The 24,106-nt window shown below is 39.2% G+C and overlaps 1 protein-coding gene across 1 annotated transcript in view; it reads right to left on the reverse strand.

The window, feature by feature from the left end:
* The window catches only part of LOC133516263 (uncharacterized), a 29,803-nt gene extending 5,911 nt beyond the window's left edge, over positions 1-23,892 (reverse strand). The window contains exons 1-14 of the mRNA XM_061849100.1: positions 23,249-23,892; positions 22,931-23,172; positions 22,085-22,169; positions 20,483-20,769; positions 19,249-19,329; positions 18,754-18,879; positions 17,748-17,891; positions 17,202-17,293; positions 15,203-15,357; positions 11,067-11,144; positions 8,148-8,297; positions 3,689-3,830; positions 3,156-3,284; positions 1,782-2,824 (exon numbers count right to left, since the gene is read on the reverse strand). Coding sequence (XP_061705084.1) covers positions 2,509-2,824; positions 3,156-3,284; positions 3,689-3,830; positions 8,148-8,297; positions 11,067-11,144; positions 15,203-15,357; positions 17,202-17,293; positions 17,748-17,891; positions 18,754-18,879; positions 19,249-19,329; positions 20,483-20,769; positions 22,085-22,169; positions 22,931-23,172; positions 23,249-23,327 — 2,106 coding nt within the window. The 5' untranslated portion in view covers positions 23,328-23,892 and the 3' untranslated portion in view covers positions 1,782-2,508. The remainder of the gene's footprint in view (positions 1-1,781; positions 2,825-3,155; positions 3,285-3,688; positions 3,831-8,147; positions 8,298-11,066; positions 11,145-15,202; positions 15,358-17,201; positions 17,294-17,747; positions 17,892-18,753; positions 18,880-19,248; positions 19,330-20,482; positions 20,770-22,084; positions 22,170-22,930; positions 23,173-23,248) is intronic.
* Between the last annotated feature and the right edge of the window lie 214 nt (positions 23,893-24,106).

Consider the following 24,106-nt stretch of genomic DNA (forward strand, 5'->3'; position numbering starts at 1 on the left):
TTCTGTATTTTTTCCAATACTAGGCTATATTTAGCCTCGTGTGGGTTCCAGACCGTGCAATTTGACTCCAGAACACTACGGACCAAGGCCGCGTACAGGGCTCTAAGAGCTGTCGATGTTAGATGTTGTGAATTTCTTAACACAAATCCTAACTTTTGTGCCGCTCTTTTGGCGACGCTAAGGGCATGTTCTCGAAAGTTAAGTTGTGGTTGGAACAAGACTCCTAGATCGCGGACCGTAGCGACTCTCGTTATTTCGTCTCCACCCAAGGTGTATCTATGGTGAAGCGGTAGAGACGACCGAGTAAAGCTCATCATTTCGCATTTCGAAATATTAAAATTGAGTTTGTTCAATATACTCCACCTATATACCGAGATGATGTCATTTTGAAGATCTTTACAATCCTTTTCGGAATTTATAGTTTTTATTAGTTTGACATCATCCGCAAACATCATTATTTCAGAAAATCCTACACTATCTGGCAGGTCATTAATGAAAATATTAAATAGCAACGGTCCTAGGTTCGATCCTTGGCTTATGCCGGAGAGTGTGTGCTCTGACTGGTACGTTCCGTATTTTACAAACTGTCTCCTCCCCGACAGGTAACTGGCGAATACTTTGAGCAGCTGAGGTACAAACCCCATATTACCCAATTTGGTCAATAGAACGTCGTTATCCACTCTATCGAACGCTTTTTGGAAGTCCAAATAAATTACGTCAACTTGTTTTTATTGTCTATTTCTTTCGACATTAGGTTTACCAGTGTAACGAGATTTGTAGATACCGAACGGTATTAAAATTGTAATTGTATGCATCGTCATAGCAGCCGTTCACAAAAAAAATTGGCGGTGCCATTGCGGCGTCGGCACTGTTTCCCTCGGCGACGCCATCATTGCGGCCGCCACCGGCGTGGGAGACGCCAGCATGGGTGCGGCAGCAGGAGCCACTGTGTTGTAAGTCAGCGTGGTCTCCAGCGTCGGAATGACGGACGGAAACGCAGAAGTCGGTGGGGTGCGGCGAACGACACCGCCAATGTGCTCATACTGTTTCCACAGAGTGGCTTCCACATCGAGCAGTCGAGATGCAGTAGCGCGTAGCTTCTCGCGGCCCGGTTCGCTTTCTTTGGTTCTTTCTTTGGTGCCAGAACGGGATCGAGAGGTACGCGATCCACTCGTGCCGCAAAATAAACTGTATTCTGCTTCCAAAGAGTCCAATTTTAAGAGGCATTCCTATATATAGCCAAACCTACCTAGTATCAAAGAGAATTTGTAATAGAGGTGTATTGTCAAAGAAAACTTTGTAGCGACGTATATTTACTGCCATCTTTCGAAATATAATTAAAACTTTTAGAACGCCATTTGACTTTGATCCTTATTCTGTCACTGATATGTGTTCAATTTGTTAAATATCAAAAAGTGGCGCCATCTTACCGGGCACTACCTAAAGGTTAGGGCGCCATCGCTCAAAACGATGCTATACCTTTGGCGTTTGGTCTATTAGACGGCGCCACTTTTTGATATTTAACAAATTCAACTCATATCAGTAAAATAATAAGCATCAAAGTCAAATGGCGTTCTAAAAGTTTTGTGTGTCGAACGATGTCTTTAAATTTATGTCGCTACAAACTTTTCTTTGACAATACACATTACAAATTCTCTTTGCTAGTATGTACTGACCCGCGCGCGTGGAAGCGGAGCACGTGCGCGACGCTGAGGCCGGCGTGCATCGTCACGTCCCACTCGCTGCACGCGGAGCGTCGCCGAACTGGGTATAGTACTGACCGGTAGCGAGGGGTCCACGAGCACGGCCCGCGCGTGGAAGCGGAGCACGTGCGCGACGCTGAGGCCGGCGTGCGTCGTCACGTCCCACTCGCTGCACGCGGAGCGTCGCCGAACTGGGTATAGTACTGACCGGTAGCGAGGGGTCCACGAGCACGGCCCGCGCGTGGAAGCGGAGCACGTGCGCGACGCTGAGGCCGGCGTGCGTCGTCACGTCCCACTCGCTGCACGCGGAGCGTCGCCGAACTGGGTATAGTACTGACCGGTAGCGAGGGGTCCACGAGCACGGCCCGCGCGTGGAAGCGGAGCACGTGCGCGACGCTGAGGCCGGCGTGCGTCGTCACGTCCCACTCGCTGCACGCGGAGCGTCGCCGAACTGGGTATAGTACTGACCGGTAGCGAGGGGTCCACGAGCACGGCCCGCGCGTGGAAGCGGAGCACGTGCGCGACGCTGAGGCCGGCGTGCGTCGTCACGTCCCACTCGCTGCACGCGGAGCGTCGCCGAACTGGGTATAGTACTGACCGGTAGCGAGGGGTCCACGAGCACGGCCCGCGCGTGGAAGCGGAGCACGTGCGCGACGCTGAGGCCGGCGTGCGTCGTCACGTCCCACTCGCTGCACGCGGAGCGTCGCCGAACTGGGTATAGTACTGACCGGTAGCGAGGGGTCCACGAGCACGGCCCGCGCGTGGAAGCGGAGCACGTGCGCGACGCTGAGGCCGGCGTGCGTCGTCACGTCCCACTCGCTGCACGCGGAGCGTCGCCGAACTGGGTATAGTACTGACCGGTAGCGAGGGGTCCACGAGCACGGCCCGCGCGTGGAAGCGGAGCACGTGCGCGACGCTGAGGCCGGCGTGCGTCGTCACGTCCCACTCGCTGCACGCGGAGCGTCGCCGAACTGGGTATAGTACTGACCGGTAGCGAGGGGTCCACGAGCACGGCCCGCGCGTGGAAGCGGAGCACGTGCGCGACGCTGAGGCCGGCGTGCGTCGTCACGTCGCACTCACTACACGCGCCTGCGCGTCGTACATGGAGCGTCACCGGCGAGCTGCGTACAAATACAAACTAAACTAATAGTAATGAACGGCCTCCAAGCTTAGTCGATACTGACTGAATCTTGGTGAGGGTGTTTGTCTCAGATATTTGTTCCTGAGTTACGGATCTATCAATTCAATTCAATTTCAATTTAATTTCAATTCAATTTCAATATCAATACATATAAATAATTATGTATACGCGAGTAATTGCTTTAAACTTGATCAATTTCTTCCCGCAAGTAACGCGTGCCTTACTTACATCGTGTGTTTGCGTTATGTACGGGCACCATTATAAATAAAAGAATCCATAACATGACGAGTCCATCTGTAATACAAACTTACTTGTCCACAATCCGTAGCATTAGGGCGGTGTCGTGGGGGTGCCAGGAGCCGTCGGGCTCGCAGTTGGCGAGCTGGCAGCGCAGCGCCAGCGCAGGGCGGTCTGACAACGCCGCCGGTATTTCAAGCAGCCTAAAATGAAGTAACACATTTTCTTAAAGGCTCAGAAAGTAAATTATTGTGAAACTTATTGTACACGGACATCGGACTCGTTAATACTTATATAAAAATAAGATTTATGTCAAAAATCCTCGTTTTTAATACCGTACCGTACTTTTCTTACGAGTATGACAGGCAAATAATACTCATTGAGATAATTCTATCAATTCCAAACACTATTAGGTTGTGTTGTTTTAACATAGTTTCTATAGCCACCTCCTAGCATCATCAGATCAGAATATGTAATGGGAAGTGGCTCTAATTTAACTTGTAAGATTTGATTAGGAAATTCATATCAACATTGCAAGTTAAATAAAAGCTGGTAAAGATATTAAAATTGGTAAAAGTGAAAAAACATAAGCGCTAGGAACTTTTACCGGTCCACACTGACGCTGACCGCGTTTCCAAAGTCGATGAAGGTGACACGGTACTTGAACTGGCTCGTTGCTTCGTCTATGTCTATTCTATCGATGCGCCCACGTTTCCATGGGTACTCGTGTTTGACAGCATATATTTTTCCTGCAACAAAATCGTATACTTACTTAATAGTATAATTGGGAAACAAATTAAATTATTTTTATAAAGATATGTTAATTAGTGTTATTTCAAGTAGGAACACTACTATATAAATTATAAACCGGATTTAATGTCGTATACAAAGGAAAAATACCAAATCCTCCAGTGCAGAGGAGGCTGGTTAGATTCCAGTCCTGGGCACAGGAGGCCTTGGTCACTTTCTTCTTTGTATATGTCATTTATTATGGTCTAATTAATAGTACATACAAAGAGAATTAACTGTAATAGAGACGTAAAGTCTAAGAAAAAAACTTGAGTCATATGGCGCACTGTAATTGGTGATCTCTATGGGAGGCGGAGTTTGACTCGCTCGTAAGAATCGAGGCAAAAACAAAACTGAATTGGTTCACCGCGAATGTCCCCGATAGTACTTAAATATAAGCATAAGAGATACCTCTCATGTTCTTTAGTCACTAAACTGGTTCTAATGCGTAGTAGGCAAATCACCTTAGATTTTTTTCAAAGAATAAATTCCCAGCAAGCTAAAAATACTTTTAATACCCTCATTTGGCCCTAAATGCGTGTATGCGTGTGTAATCTCAATTTGCTCAATCCCGTGTGTATAAATTATTGCTATTTTACAAAGTTCTAAAAAATGGCCGCCATTTTTTTATTTTCTTTGTTTGGTATAATCATGTTAAAAATCCGAGAATGCCTTTTCACCAGTGTCTGATCCACCAAACCTTGCTGGTAGTGCCATTATAATTAAACGCTTTTATATCGAGTGGTCTAGCAATCCAAGGAAAAATTATCTCCTAATAAGGCTCCCTAAATGTATGCACACCTCCTGGGTTTGTTCAATCCCTCAGATTACACTCACTTAAGACCAAATAAGGGTATTAAAACGATAATTTGATTGGCCTATTGTGATAATCGAATTGAAAGACTCCAGAAAAAGTTCATTAAAGCACTGGAATTTCGAGTGGATCGTAACTATGTAAATTACGCTTCCTCGGCTACACATCATAATATCCAGCCACTTTCACTTACAAGGAAAGGTACCCAACTGTCCGACTCCGATTTGATTCATTTTGATATATGTTATAGAGTAGTCTAAAATAACGGACATGTATTTTTTTTTAGCTGCCCAAACTCAACCTATTGGGAGAAATTGTCCTCCAAAGTACTAAAAAGTTACTAAATTTTCTAACTCCTATAGAAAGTGATGCTCAAGCAACTTGCTAGTTAATGGCTGGTTTGAGTATATGTTTGAAAGCAGCAAAAAATAATGAGCACGTGTTTTGTTATATCGGCTAAAACTCATTTTTTCCTAAAAAAATCGACATTCGAAGTTTTATAATATCTTATTACTATAGTTACACACAAAGACGGGTGTTTTTTTAGGAAAACTTGAGTTTAAGCAGATATAACAAAACACGTGTACATTATTTTTTCCTGCTCTCAAACATATACTCAAACAAGCCATTAACTAGCAAGTTGCTTGAGCATCACTTTCTATAGAAGTTAGAAGATTTAGTAACTTTTTAGTACTTTGGAGGACAATTTCTCCCAATAGGTTGAGTTTGGGCAGCTAAAAAAAAGTGTCCGTTATTTTAGACTACTCTATAACATATATCAAAATGAATCAAATCGGAGTCGGACAGTTGGGTACCCTTCCTTGTTAGACGGTCTACGACTAACTACGTTCATTTCTACGGGGGACACGGAAACCAATTTTATGTAATAAGTTGGGGGCATCTACAATATTATTAATAATTTTGAATAAAAATACTAAATCTGTACGTTGTCGCAGTAAGGCATTATTTAGCATTCCTAACAGCAGAACGAAATAAAGACTGTATCGTTTATTATAAATTCAGATTAAACTTGGTCTAACTGTTGACTTGTTTATTATTTTGTATTACTATGTTCTTTGGGTATGATCTGACGGTATTTTAAGTCATATCTGATATCAGAAGGTTTTACATTTTGTTATTTTAGGGACTTTATGATGCTTTCAAAATCGTCTAGCAAAAATATTTCGGACAAGCCTATATCGAGCTTAATTTGAGACTATTTACCGACTCCTTGGTACGATTCAAAGAAACAAAAGGTTAATATGCTGCCAAAACATGTTATCAAGTGTCCTCTTCATGGTTGCTCAATTGAGCATCTGCAAAATAAATGTGGTGAATTTTTATTTTTACTTAAAAACAATTTTTCACTCAACATTTTGGATTCCCGACTATTTCTGATGCAACCGAAATGAGGGAGACAGCTAAAAACCAAAGTCTATAGGACATTCATGACGTTGAACCATCGCTAGAGCGGGTCGATAGAAACGCTCCATTATAGTTATATTGGATGTCAAAGTCGGAGTTGTCGTAAGTAACATGCCATTTTCTCTAAAAGGCCACATTGCACAGATCCTAAACTTTTTTTTAAAACTAAAACATATGATTAGACTATGCCCAGATGTTTCGCTTTACAAATCATGTGTAATTGCGGTTCACATAGTACGATTTTTTTTTTGTGTAATGTTGTCTTGTTCGTAATCCGTAATTTTTTTTGTAGTATTTGTCCGAAATCGTTATTGTTACTCGGGCGGATTGGGTAAATTCTGTCTAAACCATATGCTTTAGGTCGACCTCCCAGAGAGAAATGTGTACCTTATTAAAGCACTAATAAAACATTAAAGGTATTTTTTAAATAAAAACGTAATACCAAAAAAACGGCTAAGTGAAGTTGTATTTATAATAAACGATACATACATCTTTCTTTACGCACAGCATTCGTATATTGGGCGCGCATGTAAGCAATACGAGTACAATGAAAGATGGACGCAGATTTGTTTTGCAATTCATTAGGCCTCTTTAATAGTACATTACGATACAAGTGCGAAAAATAGGAAATTCGAAACGAGTGGCGATAAATTAAAACACGACCGAAGGGAGTGTTTTAAATCGACACGAGTTGCGAATCACCTATTCGCACATGTATCGTACAACGTTTTACAGTACATTTGGCCCTTTAAATGTTCGACACAGTAACGTAATATGCTATTTCTCGCACTAGTGCTATAAAGTAGCCCCATATGTACTGTAAAAGAACCTTATATTCTTTTCTAAAATAACGGTTAAAAGTTGCAGCAACCTGATAGTAGATACCTGTGATTTAAGTATTTTCTCAGTTCTCCACATAGATATTTTTTAAATACATTTCCGCTTTTGTTATGTACACTATAAGTTTACACTATTATAATATTTTCAATTGTATATCGAAATTTAAAATTAGGAAACTATAGGTCTATAACGAAATCAATGTTTGGCTATTAGCTAAGTTGCTCATATGTTTATATTAAGATTGTTTGTTTCTCAATAAAAAATCATAATAATAATTATTATTATTTTTTATTGAGAAACAAACAATCTTAAAATAAATAAGCCCCCAGGGCAGCTTGTGGCGAGCTGAATGGGAAGTGACGTCCCTCGGGTCCCATACCCCCGAGAGTCGGTCAGGCCCTTCTCTCCGGCTTGCCTTGATTGGCCGGCTGGAATGAACACTGAGCAGGAGCCGCAGGACTCTCACCTCTGGCTTGCCTTTACCGGCCGTCCAAAGTGGGGTGTCAGAGCTATATGCTCGCAGGGTGGAAGTGAAATTTGCATAAGACGCGAGTTGGCACAGTGGCTGCTAACAGCCACTGGGTAGAAAGCGGCGTACACCTCTCCACACCCTGAGCCGCTCACGCAATGTTGTCCCCTTGTCGCTCCGTGCGAGCGGCCGTTTTCGGGGACCCATATTGTGAGTTGGCAAGTCACCACCTGCCCATTTTGTCGTGTTTTTAAAAACATATGATCAGGGCAGGTGCCATAGTATTCTCCATAGTCCCGGTTATCAGTCCAGTTGCAACTCAACCCAATAGCCCGGTTTATTTTGGTACCCTTTTTTTACAATAGTCCTACACTAACCGGGGCTTGTCCTAGGGTGCACTGCTATAGTGTGAACAGGGATTATCGTCGGTTGGTGTCACGTTACATTTAGAGTAAATTGTCTTATTACAAGGGGCCTCTACGTGTTGGCTTCGGCCCCACGCACGCCTTCCAAATGTCCGGGACCCCATGATCCCGAGAATTTGTAAAAGACAGATAATAATAATAATAATTATTATAATATAACGTAAGAGAAAAAATTAAATAAAGGGAATAATAATTAAACTAGGGAGGCACAGAGTATAAATACACATGGCTAACATGTAACATGATGCCTATATCTACAATAGATGTAGTCAATTCCGAGTTCCGACTCTTTATAGAAACATACCGATACAGATAGTATCTTCGCGCGTCAACCATCCAATATTTTCATGGAGTTGGTCCTCAATTTTCGAGAGCGTCGCGTCGTCTCGCACGCGTCGCACGTAGAAATTGTGTGGGTCTTGCATGTAGGTGATGCGGGCCTGTTCTTGCGTCCCTGAGAAATGAGTGTTTAATACACATAATATAGCCAGTTTTTCTACATTTATCTAGCTAATAAGATCTTTTTCGAGCAAGTGTGATGAAAACACATTAAAACTAAAAAACATTTTTATAAATAGAACTTATAGGTAACACTATATGTATGCCTTTAACATTTGAGGAGTTTCTTCGATTCCTCATAGATTCTACCATCAGATCTCGAGCTTGACAAAAAATTGTCTTGAAAAACCTAATTTGTCTAACAAAGACGACAAATAGCGAAGCGTGAACTATGCGTCGTTGAAGAGTTCCATTCTGATCAGCATTAGAACTGAGTTTTGACAAAAACGGGACCAATCTGTATGTACGAGTATATAAATTCAATCAAAAAAATAATGTTCAAAATCGGTTTAGAAATGACGGAGTTATCAAGCAAATATAAAAAAAAATACAACCGAATTGAGAACCCTTTTTCCTTTTGAAATCTTGAAGTCGGTTAAAAAGATATGTCAATTTGGAGTGCTCGAAAATCTATAGCAATGGTTTTAGCGTGCCAAAGAGCGTAAGTTGCTGATAACATATAAAATGTAAAGACAACCAAAACAGCAAAACCAAAAATTCCGTCAAAACTCTGGTTCGGAAGTTCTAAGGCCAAATTTTACCACTGTAACGTATGTCAAACTTGACTACAAAACCCGGACCCGGACCCGGACCCGGGTACGTCCTTAAACTACGTCCAAAAGAGAGGTATGGGCATTGTGAATGTCATCTCGCTTTGTGGGGTAGGAGGGCACAGCCAGTGGATGTCATTCCAGATCTAGAGCAGAGCCCAGCTGGGGAAGTACCTCCAGAAAACCGCAGCCAAATAACACTAGACCCTACTCATAGTGTTGTGAACCTGCCGGTGAGTAAGGTTGCCAGGGTCAACGAGGGAGGGAGGGAGGGGTTTAGGGTCGGCAACGCGCATGTAACTCCTCTGAAGTTGCAGGCGTACATAGGCTACGGAGACTGCTTACCATCAGGCGGGCCGTATGCTTGTTTGCCACCGACGTAGTATTAAAAAAAAACCCTACCCGGACCGCAATTTTATACCGTACACATATGACTAAACACGATAACTCCATTTTCTACGATGCACTTAGATCAAAACCGCTGGTTTGGCAAGCTATTTGTCAGTATAGTATGAAAGCGTCCTTATTTATCGTAAACGACAACTAAATTCGAATGTTTACAAGGACGAATGTTTTCAAAGACGAGTTTCACTCATTATTCTGGCCCGATTTTGCCTCGTGTCACTATACTATGCTCGCTATATACTTGACTGGGTATCCAATAAAAACCACCATCGGATGTCGTGAGTGTTGTGTGTAGGCAAAGTGACAACCCTAGCGTACAAGTGAATAATCAAGATCAAGTGTGGGTAGTTCGCAAAATCCGCGCAGCAAGATGTTGATGCAATTCCTCGCCAGTCTGCCTGTGACCACGAACGTAATGTCACGTTCGAAACGTCATATAATAAACGTAAGTTTACGCGATTAAGTACCGTATTCGTTTTAAAACTACAAATAATGCAATTTTATTTGTTTCCATAAGTAACGATGCGGTCCTTAATCAACCGTTTTCCGACATTGTAAAAGTCCAATGTCTTAGTATTGCTGTTTATTTGTACCGCGGTATAACCTCGTCAGGTTACACACCGTGTCCACGCACAACCGCCCACCATTTTTCTAGTTTTTAAATTGAACCTTGTTTTATAGTAAATTGGGATGAATTTCGTTTGTTTGAGATAGCAGTAGTGTTAGTAAAAGACTAGTCTTGAAGACTTTGAAACCTTAAAGACTCACAAACCTCGAAGGTTCAAGCTTTGAAAACTTAAGCGTTGAAGGTTTGAGCTCAAAAACGGTTCAGAACCTTAACTACTTAAGCTTTTTATGAACTCTGAGTAAGTTTTTAAGACTCGGGCTTCATAGAGGGCTTTAGATTTAAAAGCTCGGGCCTATTGAAAGCTCAAGCCCCTCTACCCTCGAAGACCTGAGTCGAGCGTTAAGAGTTCAAACAATGAGCGTTCTAGGCAGAAAGTATTATTGCGTTTTTTTTTTTTTAAGAATATTATGAACCTAACTACGTTGCCACTTTGCAGTCATGTCTGGGTGTAGTGATTAACAGATCGCAAAAAGACTGATGTCACTAATAAAATTCATCTGTAGTCGAAAAAAAAATCTTGAACTTTACGTTTAGATGTATTGTTTTATCCACTCTAATTGATATATAACAAAAAAAAAATGCGATAAAGTCCGAATTTCTTTTTTCCCCTATTTCACAAAATATTTTTTACGTCTAATGATCTCAGGATTAAGCTGTCAAAATCTCTCAGGTTCCTCACGGGCACCCTGTATAACTATCAAATATGGCATAGATTGATAATCTAATTTGTTAGAAGCTTTTAAGACTTAAATGCTCCAAACCTTATAGACTTTCAAACTTTCAAAGCTTAGGAGGCTTTAAAGCTTGAGGCCTAAAGACTCGAGGTTTCTGTGATCGTAAGCAGCAACGCGAACTTATTAATTTAAGGCTTATACGGTCGAGGCTTTAAGGTTCAAAGGTTCGGCTTCTAGACTCAGCAGTCGCGACTCGAGTCTTGTAGTTTAAATTCACAACACTAGATAGCAGTGATACAAAAGAAATGATATTTTATTTGGTTTATGAAAGGTTGAGATTGAACAGAGGGTACATTGTAAGGCACAATTGGTTACAAATTGATTTGACAAATCAATTACATGCTTACCTGCTTTTAATTCAATCGACGGTTTTTTTTCGGTAAATGGCATAGCTGTCTGAATGGCAGCTTTCTTTAACTCAAGACCTAAAACAAAAGTATTAAAATATTATCAACGCGATAAGAATAGGGATGTTAGTATAATTTAACAGTGCGTTTATATATATACACCATGTTTTTATTGAATTCCGTTAACTTCGGGGTAGGGGTAAGTAGGTACGTTGAAGGAAACAAAATGGCATAGTTAAATTTTTTTTAAATCTATTTTTTGTCTTAGTTTTTTTTTTTTCAATAAAAGTAATTGAATGTTGCATATAGCGTTATTACAACACGGGCGTTACATTTAACTCAACCAAACAATTGAAAATTGTGACATATGAATGTCATTTCGAACATCCATCATCCGAGATAGTACTTACGTTTAGTAGAAAATGTATTAACTCGTACTTAACACTAATCAATATGTAAACATTCCAAGCCCTAAGGCAAGTGTACACTCTCGTAGGGACCTTATCAGAAAAAAATAAAATATCGATTATCTCCGAAATGAATGGAGTTAAAGAATACCAGTGTCTTTGGGAAAGTTGCTTAATTTAAGTTCAGGAACGCACCCTTGAAATGAACGGAAAAAAAAAGGTATATGTATATATATATATATATATATATATATATATATACGATCAATTTGTCGTTGAAAGTATTATAGTAAAACATTTAATCGCAATTCGCGGCCTGATCAACGTCACTCAGCAGTGAACTATCTTCCCATACAATAAAATTTAACGAACACTTTAAAGTAACACACAGTTCGGTGCCAGTGATCATAATATGATTCTTTAAAAAAATCGGTATATATATATATATATATAAACCATCAGTTTTCTTCATTATTTTATAGTAATCTTATACCTTTAAACGAGCAATTCTTGTATACATATTTATATATATATATATATATATATTTCTGTGATCTCGGAAACGGCTCTAACGATTTCGCTGAAATTTGGTATATGGGGGTTCTTGGGGGGTATACAATCTATCTAGATTAGTCTTATGTTTGGGAAAACGCGCGTTTTCGAGTTTTCATGCGTTTTTCTTTCGACGCAGAATATGGTCGCTAATTTCGTATTGCCGGCCACTGTCCGTCTGGTCCAGCGGGTTAAGACGCGGACTGCTAAACGAGTGTTACGGGTTCGAATCTCGCCCGGTGACTAACTTTTTTTTTATGTTCAAGTTTATATATAATTTTTTAATTTTTATTGTTTTAGACAAGTTTAATTTAGTAAAAAAATGTAGTTAAGATTATCACCTATAGACCACCATATTACAATAAATAGTTATAACCGAGCAAAGCTCGGTCGCCCAGGTACTATATATATATTTCTGTGATCTCGTAAAAGGCTCTAACGATTTCGCTGAAATTTGGTATATGGGGGTTTTAGGGTGTATACAATCGATCTAGATTAGTCTTATGCTTGGGAAAACGCGTGTTTTCGAGTTTTCATGCGTTTTTCTTTCGACGCAGAATATGGTCGCTAATTTCGTATTGCCGGCCACTGTCCGTCTGGTCCAGCGGGTTAAGACGCGGACGGTTAGAAACGAGTTTTACGGGTTCGAATCTCGCCCAGTGACTAGCTTTTTTTTATATGTTCAAGTTTATATATAATTTTTAAATTTTTTATTGTTTTAGACAAGTTTAATTTAGTAAAAAAATGTAGTTAATGTTTGAGATAACAATATATATTTCTCATAAATATGTCTAACATTTACCTATACTGATTACGTGAATAAGATTTATGCTTCCGAGTTTTATTGTGACATAAAAAAAAGTAAGGAAAGCCTTCATGTGAGCATATCAGTTTTTAGGATCACTGAAATCAAACATCTGATCTACACAGAAATCGATTGTAAATAATAATAATTGTCAGTTCACATTTCACTTTTTAAGTTTATGTAGATTATCACCTATACACCACCATATTACAATAAATAGTTATAAGTCGCCCAGGTACCTACTATGGAGCTAATATATCTCCCTGCCGTACGGATATATATAAACGGAATGCCTACAATACTTGCATAGAAATTTTTAATAAACTACCTGATAGTATCAAGCTCTTGCACGATTTAGAATTCAAGAATGTATTGACTAAGTGGCTTCAAGAAAATTGTTTTTATTCAGTGAAGGAATATATGAATATGTCATATTAGCATATAGGGATTAGAATAAGTAGATTATAAGTATATTTTAATATTTGCATGCTGTTTCGGCTGAATACTGTGACAATATTTAATGTAACACCTTGTACCTACATATTCTTGCAAATAAACGCTTCTATTCTATTCTATTCTATTCTATTCTATAAATAATTATGATTTAAGCTGACAACTAAAATTTTACTATAACCTAAATAAATAAATAAAAATATCTTTAAAATTATATTCTATATCTAAAATAAGTAATAGTCTAGGATACGGTACAAGAAATAAATTTCAATCAACTTCCCTCGTTTGTTATTTATCTAAGAGAACATATCCAACAAAATTGAAAATGTAAGGGTTGCCTGCTTACCTCTTTGCCCAACTGAGGGATTGCCAGGTATAAACAGAGTAAGCGGTGTTAATATACCCTCATCTGCTATTTAATCGTATATTATACCACATGATGGCTTATTTTATTCTTAATCTAACTATAATAGGTTGCTTTATTAAAAAGTTGATCCAGCCCATGGTTGCCTAGATTAACCGATTTTAACCTAGATTTAAACCTAGGCAACCATGTGATGGGCTTGACCAACTTTTTAATAAGGCAACATATTACAGTTAGATTAAGAATAAAATAAGCTATCATTTGATATAATATACGATTAAATAAAAGATGATGGAACATAATATATAAGATAATAAAAAACCGGCCAAGAGCATGTCGGGCCACGCTCAGTGTAGGGTTCCGTAGTTACTCTTCCGTCACAATATGCTAAACTGGAGCTTAAAGTATAGTAAATTGTTAACCAAGGGATGAAACGGTACCTTTCACGCGAGTTAAACAAATAGGCAAATTTGCATAATCAGTACCTAATTAAAGTAAGTCTTTTTAATATGAAGGGGAAACTTTTTGCGATAACTCAAAAACAGATAAACTGATCATGTCCGCTATAGTTTTCATTTAATGTCTTTCTTAAGCTCTACTTCCACGATTTTTTTCATATTTTTTGGACCTATGGTTCAAAAGTTAGAGGGGGGGGACACATTTTTTTTTCTTTCGGAGCGATTATCTCCGAATATATTCACTTTATCAAAAAATATTTGTTGAAGACCCCTATTCGTTTTGAAATACCTTTCCAACGATACCCCACTCTGTAGGGTTGAAGCAAAAAAGAAATTCACCCCCACTTTACGTGTAGGGGAGGTACCCTCAAAAAAATTAAATTTTTAGATTTTATTGTACGACTTTGTCGGCTTTATTGATTTATATATCCATGCCGAATTTCAGCTTTCTAGCACTAACGACCACGGAGCAAAGCCTCGGACAGACAGACAGACAGACAGACGGACATGGCGAAACTATAAGGGTTCCTAGTTGACTACGGAACCCTAAAAACGAAAGCTACATTCGTTTACTTATATTTAAAAAAAAAACATCCTTACTTCTAACGTTATGTTACTGTTAACGCATCAGCGGTCAAACCAGTTCCGGAGGGGTGAGGGTTAAAAGTTACTGTAGAGGCCAGCACCTTCTTGTTAGCTTGAAGTGCCAATTTTCCTATTTAAGCCACAAGGTGGCAGACCCTCCAATAACTCACAGAACCGCTAACAGAGCCGTTATGAAACTAGTGGCCCTAAGAACTGTACACCTCATAAACCCTCATTTGAGAATTTTCTACAAACTGAATATAGACAAAAGGATCAAATGCTTACAACATTTCACGAGAATCTGTTGAGAAATGCGACCTGTAGAGGACAGCAGACGGATATCAGAAAGCATTTTTGCTTAAGCTTAAGACATTTCGCTCACGCTTCGAGCTCTTCTTCTTTTCATCCTGTTGCCCTCTGCCGGAGTGTAGGGCTCGAATAATATTCTTCCACTGATCCTGTCCTGATTCTCCGATCCTGGGCAGCTTGGAGCTCACTCAGTCCAAAATTACCTCTAGGAATTGTCGGAGGGAAGACCGGCTGGTGCGGCGGCGGCGGCACGGCGGGCAGCTGGCGGGAGCAGCGCAGCCCGTAGCGCGCCTGCGCGTTGCCCACCAGCTGCACGTAGTCGCTCACCAGCAGGCACAGCTCCTCGCTCACGCACACCCTGCACCGAGCGTCGCTATCAGTTTTAGATTTAGGCCACAAGATTGCACATGTGTAATAACTGTAAGGCGGCAGCACCTGCTTATTAGCAAGTTTCAGTATTCGATTCAGGTCACAAGGTGGCAAAACCAAGTTCAACACGCAAGATTCCTATAAATCTTCTATTCGTTAAAGTAATTTTATTTTCATAGTGCTACTCCTCTTTTAGGGTTACGTAGTCAACTAGGAACCATTATAGTTTCGCCATGTCCGTCTGTCTGTCTGTCTGCTTGTCCGTTCGCGGCGCCACTTTTTGATATTGAACAAAAAAGTTTTAAGTAAGTAAGTAAGAAAATATTCTTTATTGTGCACCATACAGTAAATGAAAAAACAATTAAAAGCTAGGTAACAACAGGCGGTCTTATCGCTAAGAAGCATTTTAATCAAGTGTCGAAAGATAAACCTTATACTGAGCATGGCGCGACATGCTCTTGGCCGGTTTTAACAAACTTTTACTTAACTTACCCTGTTAGTATGTTGGCCGATTTGTTGGATAGTGTGGGCCAAATCTTGGAAGCTAAATTGGAGCCACTTCCCAATTTCCGATTGAGCTGAAAATTTGCATATGATATTTGCAGATGATGGGAGACAGGAGGTGGCCATATGAACTATGTGTTGAAACAACGCAATCTAATTGTGTTGGGGGTTTATAATTGCCTCAATGAGTATTAGTTGCCTGTGGTAAAACAAGTACAGTCAGCGATAAAAGCTTGTGCCAAAAATAATACTTGTGACAAAAATCTTATATATTTTTAGTTTCACAACAAAAAGTCTGATAAACATATTGCTTATTAAGTGCTCTCAGTTTAGTACTCTTATTATTGACTGCAAAATATACTTTCGATCTATTAGATCAATACGAGTTTATAGCAATTTATTTATTTTATTTTATTTTATTGATAAAAATGTTTACATGACATTACAGTTGAACCAATGCGTCACGAAACTTAAACTAACTAATAATTATAAGTATTAACAATTATAAAACAATAATCGCACATTAACAGATTAAATTGGGACAGTAGAGCACCTAGCATCCATCGCCTCACAGAATCTCAAGCATTCACTATACACTGCCGCCCATCGCCAAGCAAATAGATCGCATTCAGGCGTCGATGCCAGGAGCGCATTGAGCAGTGAGAGGGCGCGGGGCAGCGGCGAGTTCCTGCGCGATACGGTGCGCGCCGGCGGCACGGCCAACAGGTCGCGTTGTCGTGGTCTGAGGGCCATTCTCGGGACGTCCGGAACAAACAGGCGCACGAGACCAGAAACAACTTCGGGACAGTCTGACTCCCCACGCAAGGCTCGGCATGCCATGACAAGGAGTTGGTAATTCCGCCTGACCTCCAAGGAATTGTACCCGAGGAGCCGAGAAGATACTTTGTCGGGTACAGGTACGGATAGAATCCGAATATTTTTTTATAAAGGAACCTTAAAAACGTTTTCTGGACCTTCTCAAGCAGTAAAGCATACGTCGACTCGTAGGGGTTCCAAATGATCGACGAAGTCTCCAGCTTACTCCTTACTAGACCATTGTACACCATTTTTATGGCCACCGGGTCATGAAAATCGCGAAGGTTTCGGATTACAAAACCCAGCCTTTGAAAGGCGCTCTTCGCGAGAGAAAAAATATGCTCGTGAAAAGTTAGCCGTGCATCGAACACTACGCCCAGATCCTTGACGGAAAAGACACGATTTATCGGCTCTGACCCCAGTATATAATGCCCATATATAGCGGAACGAGAGCGGCTAAATGTACACACACAACAGCAATAGAAGCTCTCTGACGGTTTCCTTCATACATACTTCAGTTTGTCCTTGTCGGATTCTTCTTTGGTCAAACACCAGGGTCTGTCAACTATGCTTTTAGCTTCTTCAAGGAGCGCCGATAGATTCGTCTGGAGGAGATAATACATAGGTGTCAGTGATTATTTTCTAAAACTTATTAGAGAAGTTAAATACAGCTGAAGTAGATATCGCAATTGTACATTGTCACAGTCATAAATAATATGAAAGTGGCGAGGGATCTCATACTACATATTGTCACTGCAAGGGCGTCGCCAGCTGATAAGCTAGGGGGGGGGGAGGCAATTCATATAGAGACATACATTTAGTATGAAATTTTATTCTCTAGGCGGGAGCACGCCCATGTGTTACTGTGACAAGGTACGAAATGGTACGGTACAGTAATAAGGTAAATCTGGTTGTCAACACTTTACTTTTGAGATTCAGTTACTAAACATTATAGTGCCATTGAACGCCACCTAGTTCTCCTGTCAAATTCGGGAACGATTATTTTTAAGACTTAACCTCTCTTTCAATCAATAGTTCTTTGCAACTAGCAATAATTACCGTTTGGCTCTTCTCGCACTCCAGAGCCGACTTCAATGCGTTCATGACTTGCTTGGACTGCTTGATAGCGGTAGCCACCTCATCTCTGACGCGTAGTAGCGACTCGCGTTCGATGCGCCGCAGCCGGGAGATGTTCCCCATTACCTAGGACCAATTTTACATTGTAATCGTTTTTGTAATTGTTGTTCTCAGTTTTCTTTTTGCTTATTCAAACTTTATTTTAAAATGATATGGTGCAGAATCAATCTAGCAATTACTGTTTTCTACACTGTTAAATGTGACAACTCAGGCGACGGGATTAATTTGAATAAATGCTACATTATTTGGAATTGTGTTTCACTATATTAAGCATTTTTACCAGACTATGGGGAGGATTATGATTTAACAGTCTATGTATGGTTAGTGTCATGACACACACACATGGTCCACTTTAATTTATATCGAATTATGTTGGGTGATTTATAAGCATAAGCACTCGTTTCATAAAAGTAATTTGGCTTCAATAAACCGGCCGACCGGCCGAACTTTGAAAGAAAAGAAAATTTCTTAAACATTTTATTTATACTAATTTAAATAACTAAAAACCGGTCAAGTGCGAGTTCGTTTTACTCGTGCACCGAGGGTTCCGTACAAACTTTGAATTATCTCGTGTAACTATAAAGGCGAAACACTTTTGAACAGAAGTACTTATACCAAGTATAATTGTGTACAGCGCCATCTATCGGCAAATCGTCTAACTAATTTGCGCTATGTAATGCACGTATGTTGGTTTTTCGAGGATAATTCTCTATCATGTGAACCGATTTGTAAAATTGATCTGAATGTATATATATATTATGTATACTTTCAGTGTGTCTGGGTTAGCGTTGTTCATATCTATTCCAAATTTCAAATCGATAGCTTAAGTGGTTCTCGAGATATTTAGACAGGCAGACAGACAGACGGATAGAGTCGCACCATAAGGGTTCCTTTTGTACCTTTTTGGTACGGAACCCTAAAATAATACCTCTTGTCGGTGGGTCTGCACTACCGCCTGCAATTTCGAGAAATGCTGCTCGATGCTCGCCGTCACCTGGAGCAGCTCGGGCGACCCATTGTCGTTATCCATCTTGACGAGATGGTGACCAATGTCCTAAATTAAATTAAAAAGATTAGGTATGGAGTCCAGACGGGATGATCAAATTGACCAGTTTGACGAGAAAAGAAATTGGCGTCTGAATTCAATGTACTATACGTATAGTGGAGTCGTTAACCACGTATAGTACGATGAATTTAATCGACAAATCACCCCCCATACCTGTTTTTTTCAACCATTTTCTAAATGCACCCATAACCAAGTGCAGTCGTGTTTGGCGACATAAGATTTTAAAGGGGGTGTTTGTAAACACATTGTATTTTTGCGTCGACACAACCTGATTTCATCAGACAATTTAATCAGATTGGCAAAAAATTGACCCGTCTGGACTGACTTTTAATATCATCTACACGAAATACTACTTACTACTGCGGTTTTGGTTAGCCTCCGGAATGTAGTGTCAACTTGGGGAAGTATTTCACGTAAGTCTGATAAAAATTTCTCATTCTACAACAAAGAACATGATTTATTATACAAATTTTGTTAGTGCAGCTTAATATATGAATTACATGCCAATCCTGAGTTACATATATATATTTTTTTTATTATATGACATTATTACACAAATTGATTAAGTCCCACAGTAAGCTCAATATGGCTTGTGTCGAGGGTACTTAGACAACGTTATATATAATATATAAATATTTATAAATACTTAAATACAAAGAAAACACCCATGACTCAGGAACAAATATCCATGCTCATCACACGAATAAATGCCCTTACCAGGATTTGAACCCGGGACCATCGGCTTCATAGGCAGGGTCATTACACACGAGGCCAGACCGGTCGTCAAAATAGATCATATAGAACTATCTAATGCAGGGGTCACCAATTAGTTTCTTCATGGGTCCGATTTTTAAAATAAAATTACCATCGCGTAAGTAAAAATATAATATAGGTCGGCGGTCTGGATCCGGACCGCGGTCCGATATTTGGTGACCCCTGATCATGATATATCATAAATGGGTACAAAAAGGTACAAATAGCAAAGAGAATTCGAAAAAGAGGTAGATTGTCAAAGAAATTTTGTGGCCACAGTAAATTTACTGCCATCTCTAAAGATGGCAAATGAAATGATGGAAAGATTTTTTTAATCATGTGTCTAACACACGATTTAAAAAATTTAGAATGCCATTTGTCTTTGATCCTTATTCTTTCACTCATATTTGTTAAATAGTGGCGCCATCTTACCGGGCATAACCCAAAGGTTGTGGCGCTATCGCTCGAAACGATACCACCATACCTTTGGTCTTTGATCTATTAGATTGTGCCACTTTTTGATAACACATTCGCTACCAACGTTTTCGAAACGCTACGCTCGTAGCCGATCCCAGCGTTTTCCCGCTTTGTAGACAAAAACCTTCGTTAAATTTTGTCACTTTCTAGTAAACTCAAATGTCATTATCGCCGATAGGCACAAATAATTATCAACAGCGTTTTAGATTTCACGGAAGTTTATGAATGTGTAAATAAGGGTTGGAATGGGATTAATCGTAATAAAGTGAGAAATTAAGGCCAAAGCCAGATATTTTCTCTGGGAATCTCATAATTTATGTTTTGTGTTAAACTGTAAAACTCAACATATAAGCAAACTTACAATTTCAAGAACAGACACCACATCATGGTTCTTGCAAGACTTCTCAGAACCGACCATCAGACAATCCATGCAAACCGACTTGGCACAATCTTTACAGTAATACTCTAGCGATTTCTGGCAATGGATTTTGCAATTATTAGTTGCAACTTGTAGTTCAATATTCTGCAAAACATGGTTCTTGAACACCACAAAGTTCTTGTGTGACTTTTCGAAGCAGGAGACACATATGACAGTGGCACATTGTTGGCACATTTTTGTTGTTGCACTGTGACATTCTAAACATTGGCCTGTAAAGATAGAAAAACAAGAAAAATCATCAATTTAACTTACCTGATTGAAGTTAATATGAAAAAAATTGCTGCTTCAGATCTATCTCTTAATTCTTTTTGATTTCACCTATTGAGGTACCAATTATGGTAAACCAAATTATTTAGACAGACCAATACAAACAGTTTTTACCCAAAGCTGTTGTGTACAGAGTTTACAATTTGATAAAATAATAATCTTCATTGCTAGAGAAAAAGTTTGCAAGCTTAAAAACCGAGGCCTTATTTGGTGCAGGTACCTTATTTTCTATTTTAGATATTGATAAACAATTTTATATAATTGAGAAAAAAATTTATTTGGTTTGCTAAAACCTGACCTGTAATATATGATCACGCGCCATATTGCGGAATTACATTAGAGCTAAATTTGTCATAATAAACTGAACTGTCACCCTATACATGAGAATAACAGCGCCCTCTTAACAATGATCTGGTTGGGCTTTAATTCCTAATAATTTTTATTGTTATGTAAACACCCCGCCGACGTTGCTTAACTTCGGTGATTGGATGAGGACCTCGAGATTGGAAAGAAATATTTATTTTATTCTGTAACTATCACAGTTCATGAGATACAGCCTGGTGACAGACGGACGGACGGACAGAGGAGTCTCAGTAATAGGGTCCCGTTTGACCCTTTGAGTACGAAACCCTAAAAAAGGTCGTATAATTCTAATTGGCACCTGAGCGCGGGCTAGTCCAACGCTCAAAAAAACAGTGTAGGTGTGCTCTCCGATAACGCGCCTTTGTTACGCATATCGAAGACACATTTTAGACTGGTTCGGTAGCGTTCGACTCGCCGGCACTCAGTGACCGTATGGACCACACAAGAAATCACAAATTATTTTTCCATTTGTTCATTTTGAATCTTATTTCAATTACCATAGGAATTGTAATTAAATAACCGGTTAAAGTGACCGGGCCCTTTTTTTTGCAGGTAGTCGCACGCGCCGTTTTAGTTAACAATGGACAAAGGATAAGCCGTTGGGGGCCAGCTACAAATCTAACAACCCTTTTAACTAATGCTAGAAAAAACGAACTATAATATGATATTACTCAAATTATGTTTACGTAATTCGTTATCGTGATAGTATTAGGGTTCAAATCTTCAAATGTATGTAGCAGCTCATTCTGAGATAAAACAGAAAGGTTTTTGTTTAACAGATTAGGACCCTATCCTAAAGAATCATTTCATCAAATTCATACTTTATATTGGCACCTGTAAGTTTAATGTACCAGTATCTTATACATCAAGATAGAAGAAGAGAAACCACTGTACCTTGAGTCTGGTCAGTGCTGTCAAGTATGGCTTGCAAATCTATAAAATATTCTTCTGTTTTCTTCTCTTCTACTCCAGAATTTTCCTAAAAAAATAAGTTTCTGCTTATAATAATTAAAATTGCTTGGTATATGGATAATTCCAAATACACTCCTGTATTGTTTTAAAATGAATACTATGACTATAACATTCATATCCTCCTGACTCTTGACATCAGGCAACCTTTATAAAGGGTCTAGCAGGCTAAGCGAACAAGAGTAGGCCCCAACGACGTTTTTTTTTCTATTTATTTAGAAACAAACAGTCATACACAATTTTTGATCAAAACTTATAGACAAAAAATAGACCTATAGTTTCATATGTAGAAATAAAATATAAACAGGTCCGTGGGTATTACAAAAAGACTTAAATTGTATTTTACAATAACAAATACAAATACTTGAAATATGTAAATCAGTGATTTGATACGTCTGTAGAAAATATGTTACATATATGTCGTAGTACATTAAATTTAAGCAAGCAAGTGGTTGGTTAAAAGGCTGTTATTATTATTTTATTATCTTGTTCAACTTTCCATCCATAAATGTCCATGACTGATGACTAAAAATTATCACAGATAAACTTCTCCTTAAGTATAATTCTAATAATTATTAGATTTCTATAGTTTGACTACCCTCATTTAACTCTCAATTGTTAAAAGGTGAGCTAGTCAGGAAGAGATGCCTTAATGGGATAGGTTTGTCTATGAAAACATTTATTGTATTCTGCCCGTGTTATGTACATATTTTGTGAAATAAATTGTTTTACTATGACTACGAGTACTACAAGTAGTAGTAAAATTGTTACCACAATCATCTTAAGTGCAAGCTCCCCCAGCACATTCACATTCACAGGGAACAGACTGTACAACTGTATCTTATTCTGTAGAAGATTAGTGATATCCGTAGTCTTGATCTCCATCGTCCGTAGGCATATCTTGCACTCAATCGGCTCGCCGGACTTCACAATGTTGCGAACGCAACATTCGCATATGGAGTGCCCACATTTTATGAAAAGCGGAATATTCGATTTCAGTTCCGGTGCAAGACCTGTAGGTAAATAAGAAGAATAAAATGTTTTTGCAGAAGAATAATTGCTTTAGTTTTACGTAAACAAACAACTTACTTTTCAAAGTGTATGTTTTACAACAGTTAGGGCACGAGTTCATAATTTTCTCATCCATGTTGTCACTTTCATGAGACATAGCTTTTTTTAGTCATATTAATCTTTAACGCGAATAGTAAAAGTAAAACACGTATGTAGCCGTTTCGGTTATCGCGAATAACCAAAAACAAAAAACTTTTACTTTTGCTCAAGTGACATTTGATATGTTGCTAGAGATGTGCCGTTCTCGAGAACATGCCCGAATGAGAGAACAAAAACATTGCGAGAAAGACCAGGACGGCTACCGGGAAAATCGAAATTCGTCAATTGCGGGCATTTTTCTCTGTCACTCTGATTACGTCTTACTAAGAATAAAAGAGAAAGATCCCCGCAATTTGCGAATTTCGGTTTTCGAACCACGTTCGACGTGTTGCCTCTCTGTCGCACTTGTAAATTCGTACGTAAGTGTGACAGGGAGGCAAAACATCGAACGTGGTTCGCGGTAGGCTCTCAGTAATATACGATCACGCGCCATATTGCGGAATTTCATTGGAACAAAATTTTTCGTTCTAAACTGAACTATACATGAGAATAAAATAAAAGCGCCCTCTTGACAATGATCATATTATTATATTTCTGGTAGGGCTTTATATACATCCACCCTTCCCGATATCAAATATCAAATATCAAATATCAAACATTTATTCAGCAAATAGGCCACAGGGGCACTTTTACATGTCCATTTTTACAAACAATAAATTAAAAAAAAAAAACAATTACAAATATCGAATCTATGAAATAATAAATACTTTATTAGAGATGTATACTGTATCTAAATGTCAAATTACACAAAAAAAAACTATGATAAAAAAATAAAAC

This window comes from Cydia pomonella, chromosome 3 (genome assembly GCF_033807575.1).
Source record: "Cydia pomonella isolate Wapato2018A chromosome 3, ilCydPomo1, whole genome shotgun sequence".
Taxonomy (NCBI): domain Eukaryota; kingdom Metazoa; phylum Arthropoda; class Insecta; order Lepidoptera; family Tortricidae; genus Cydia; species Cydia pomonella.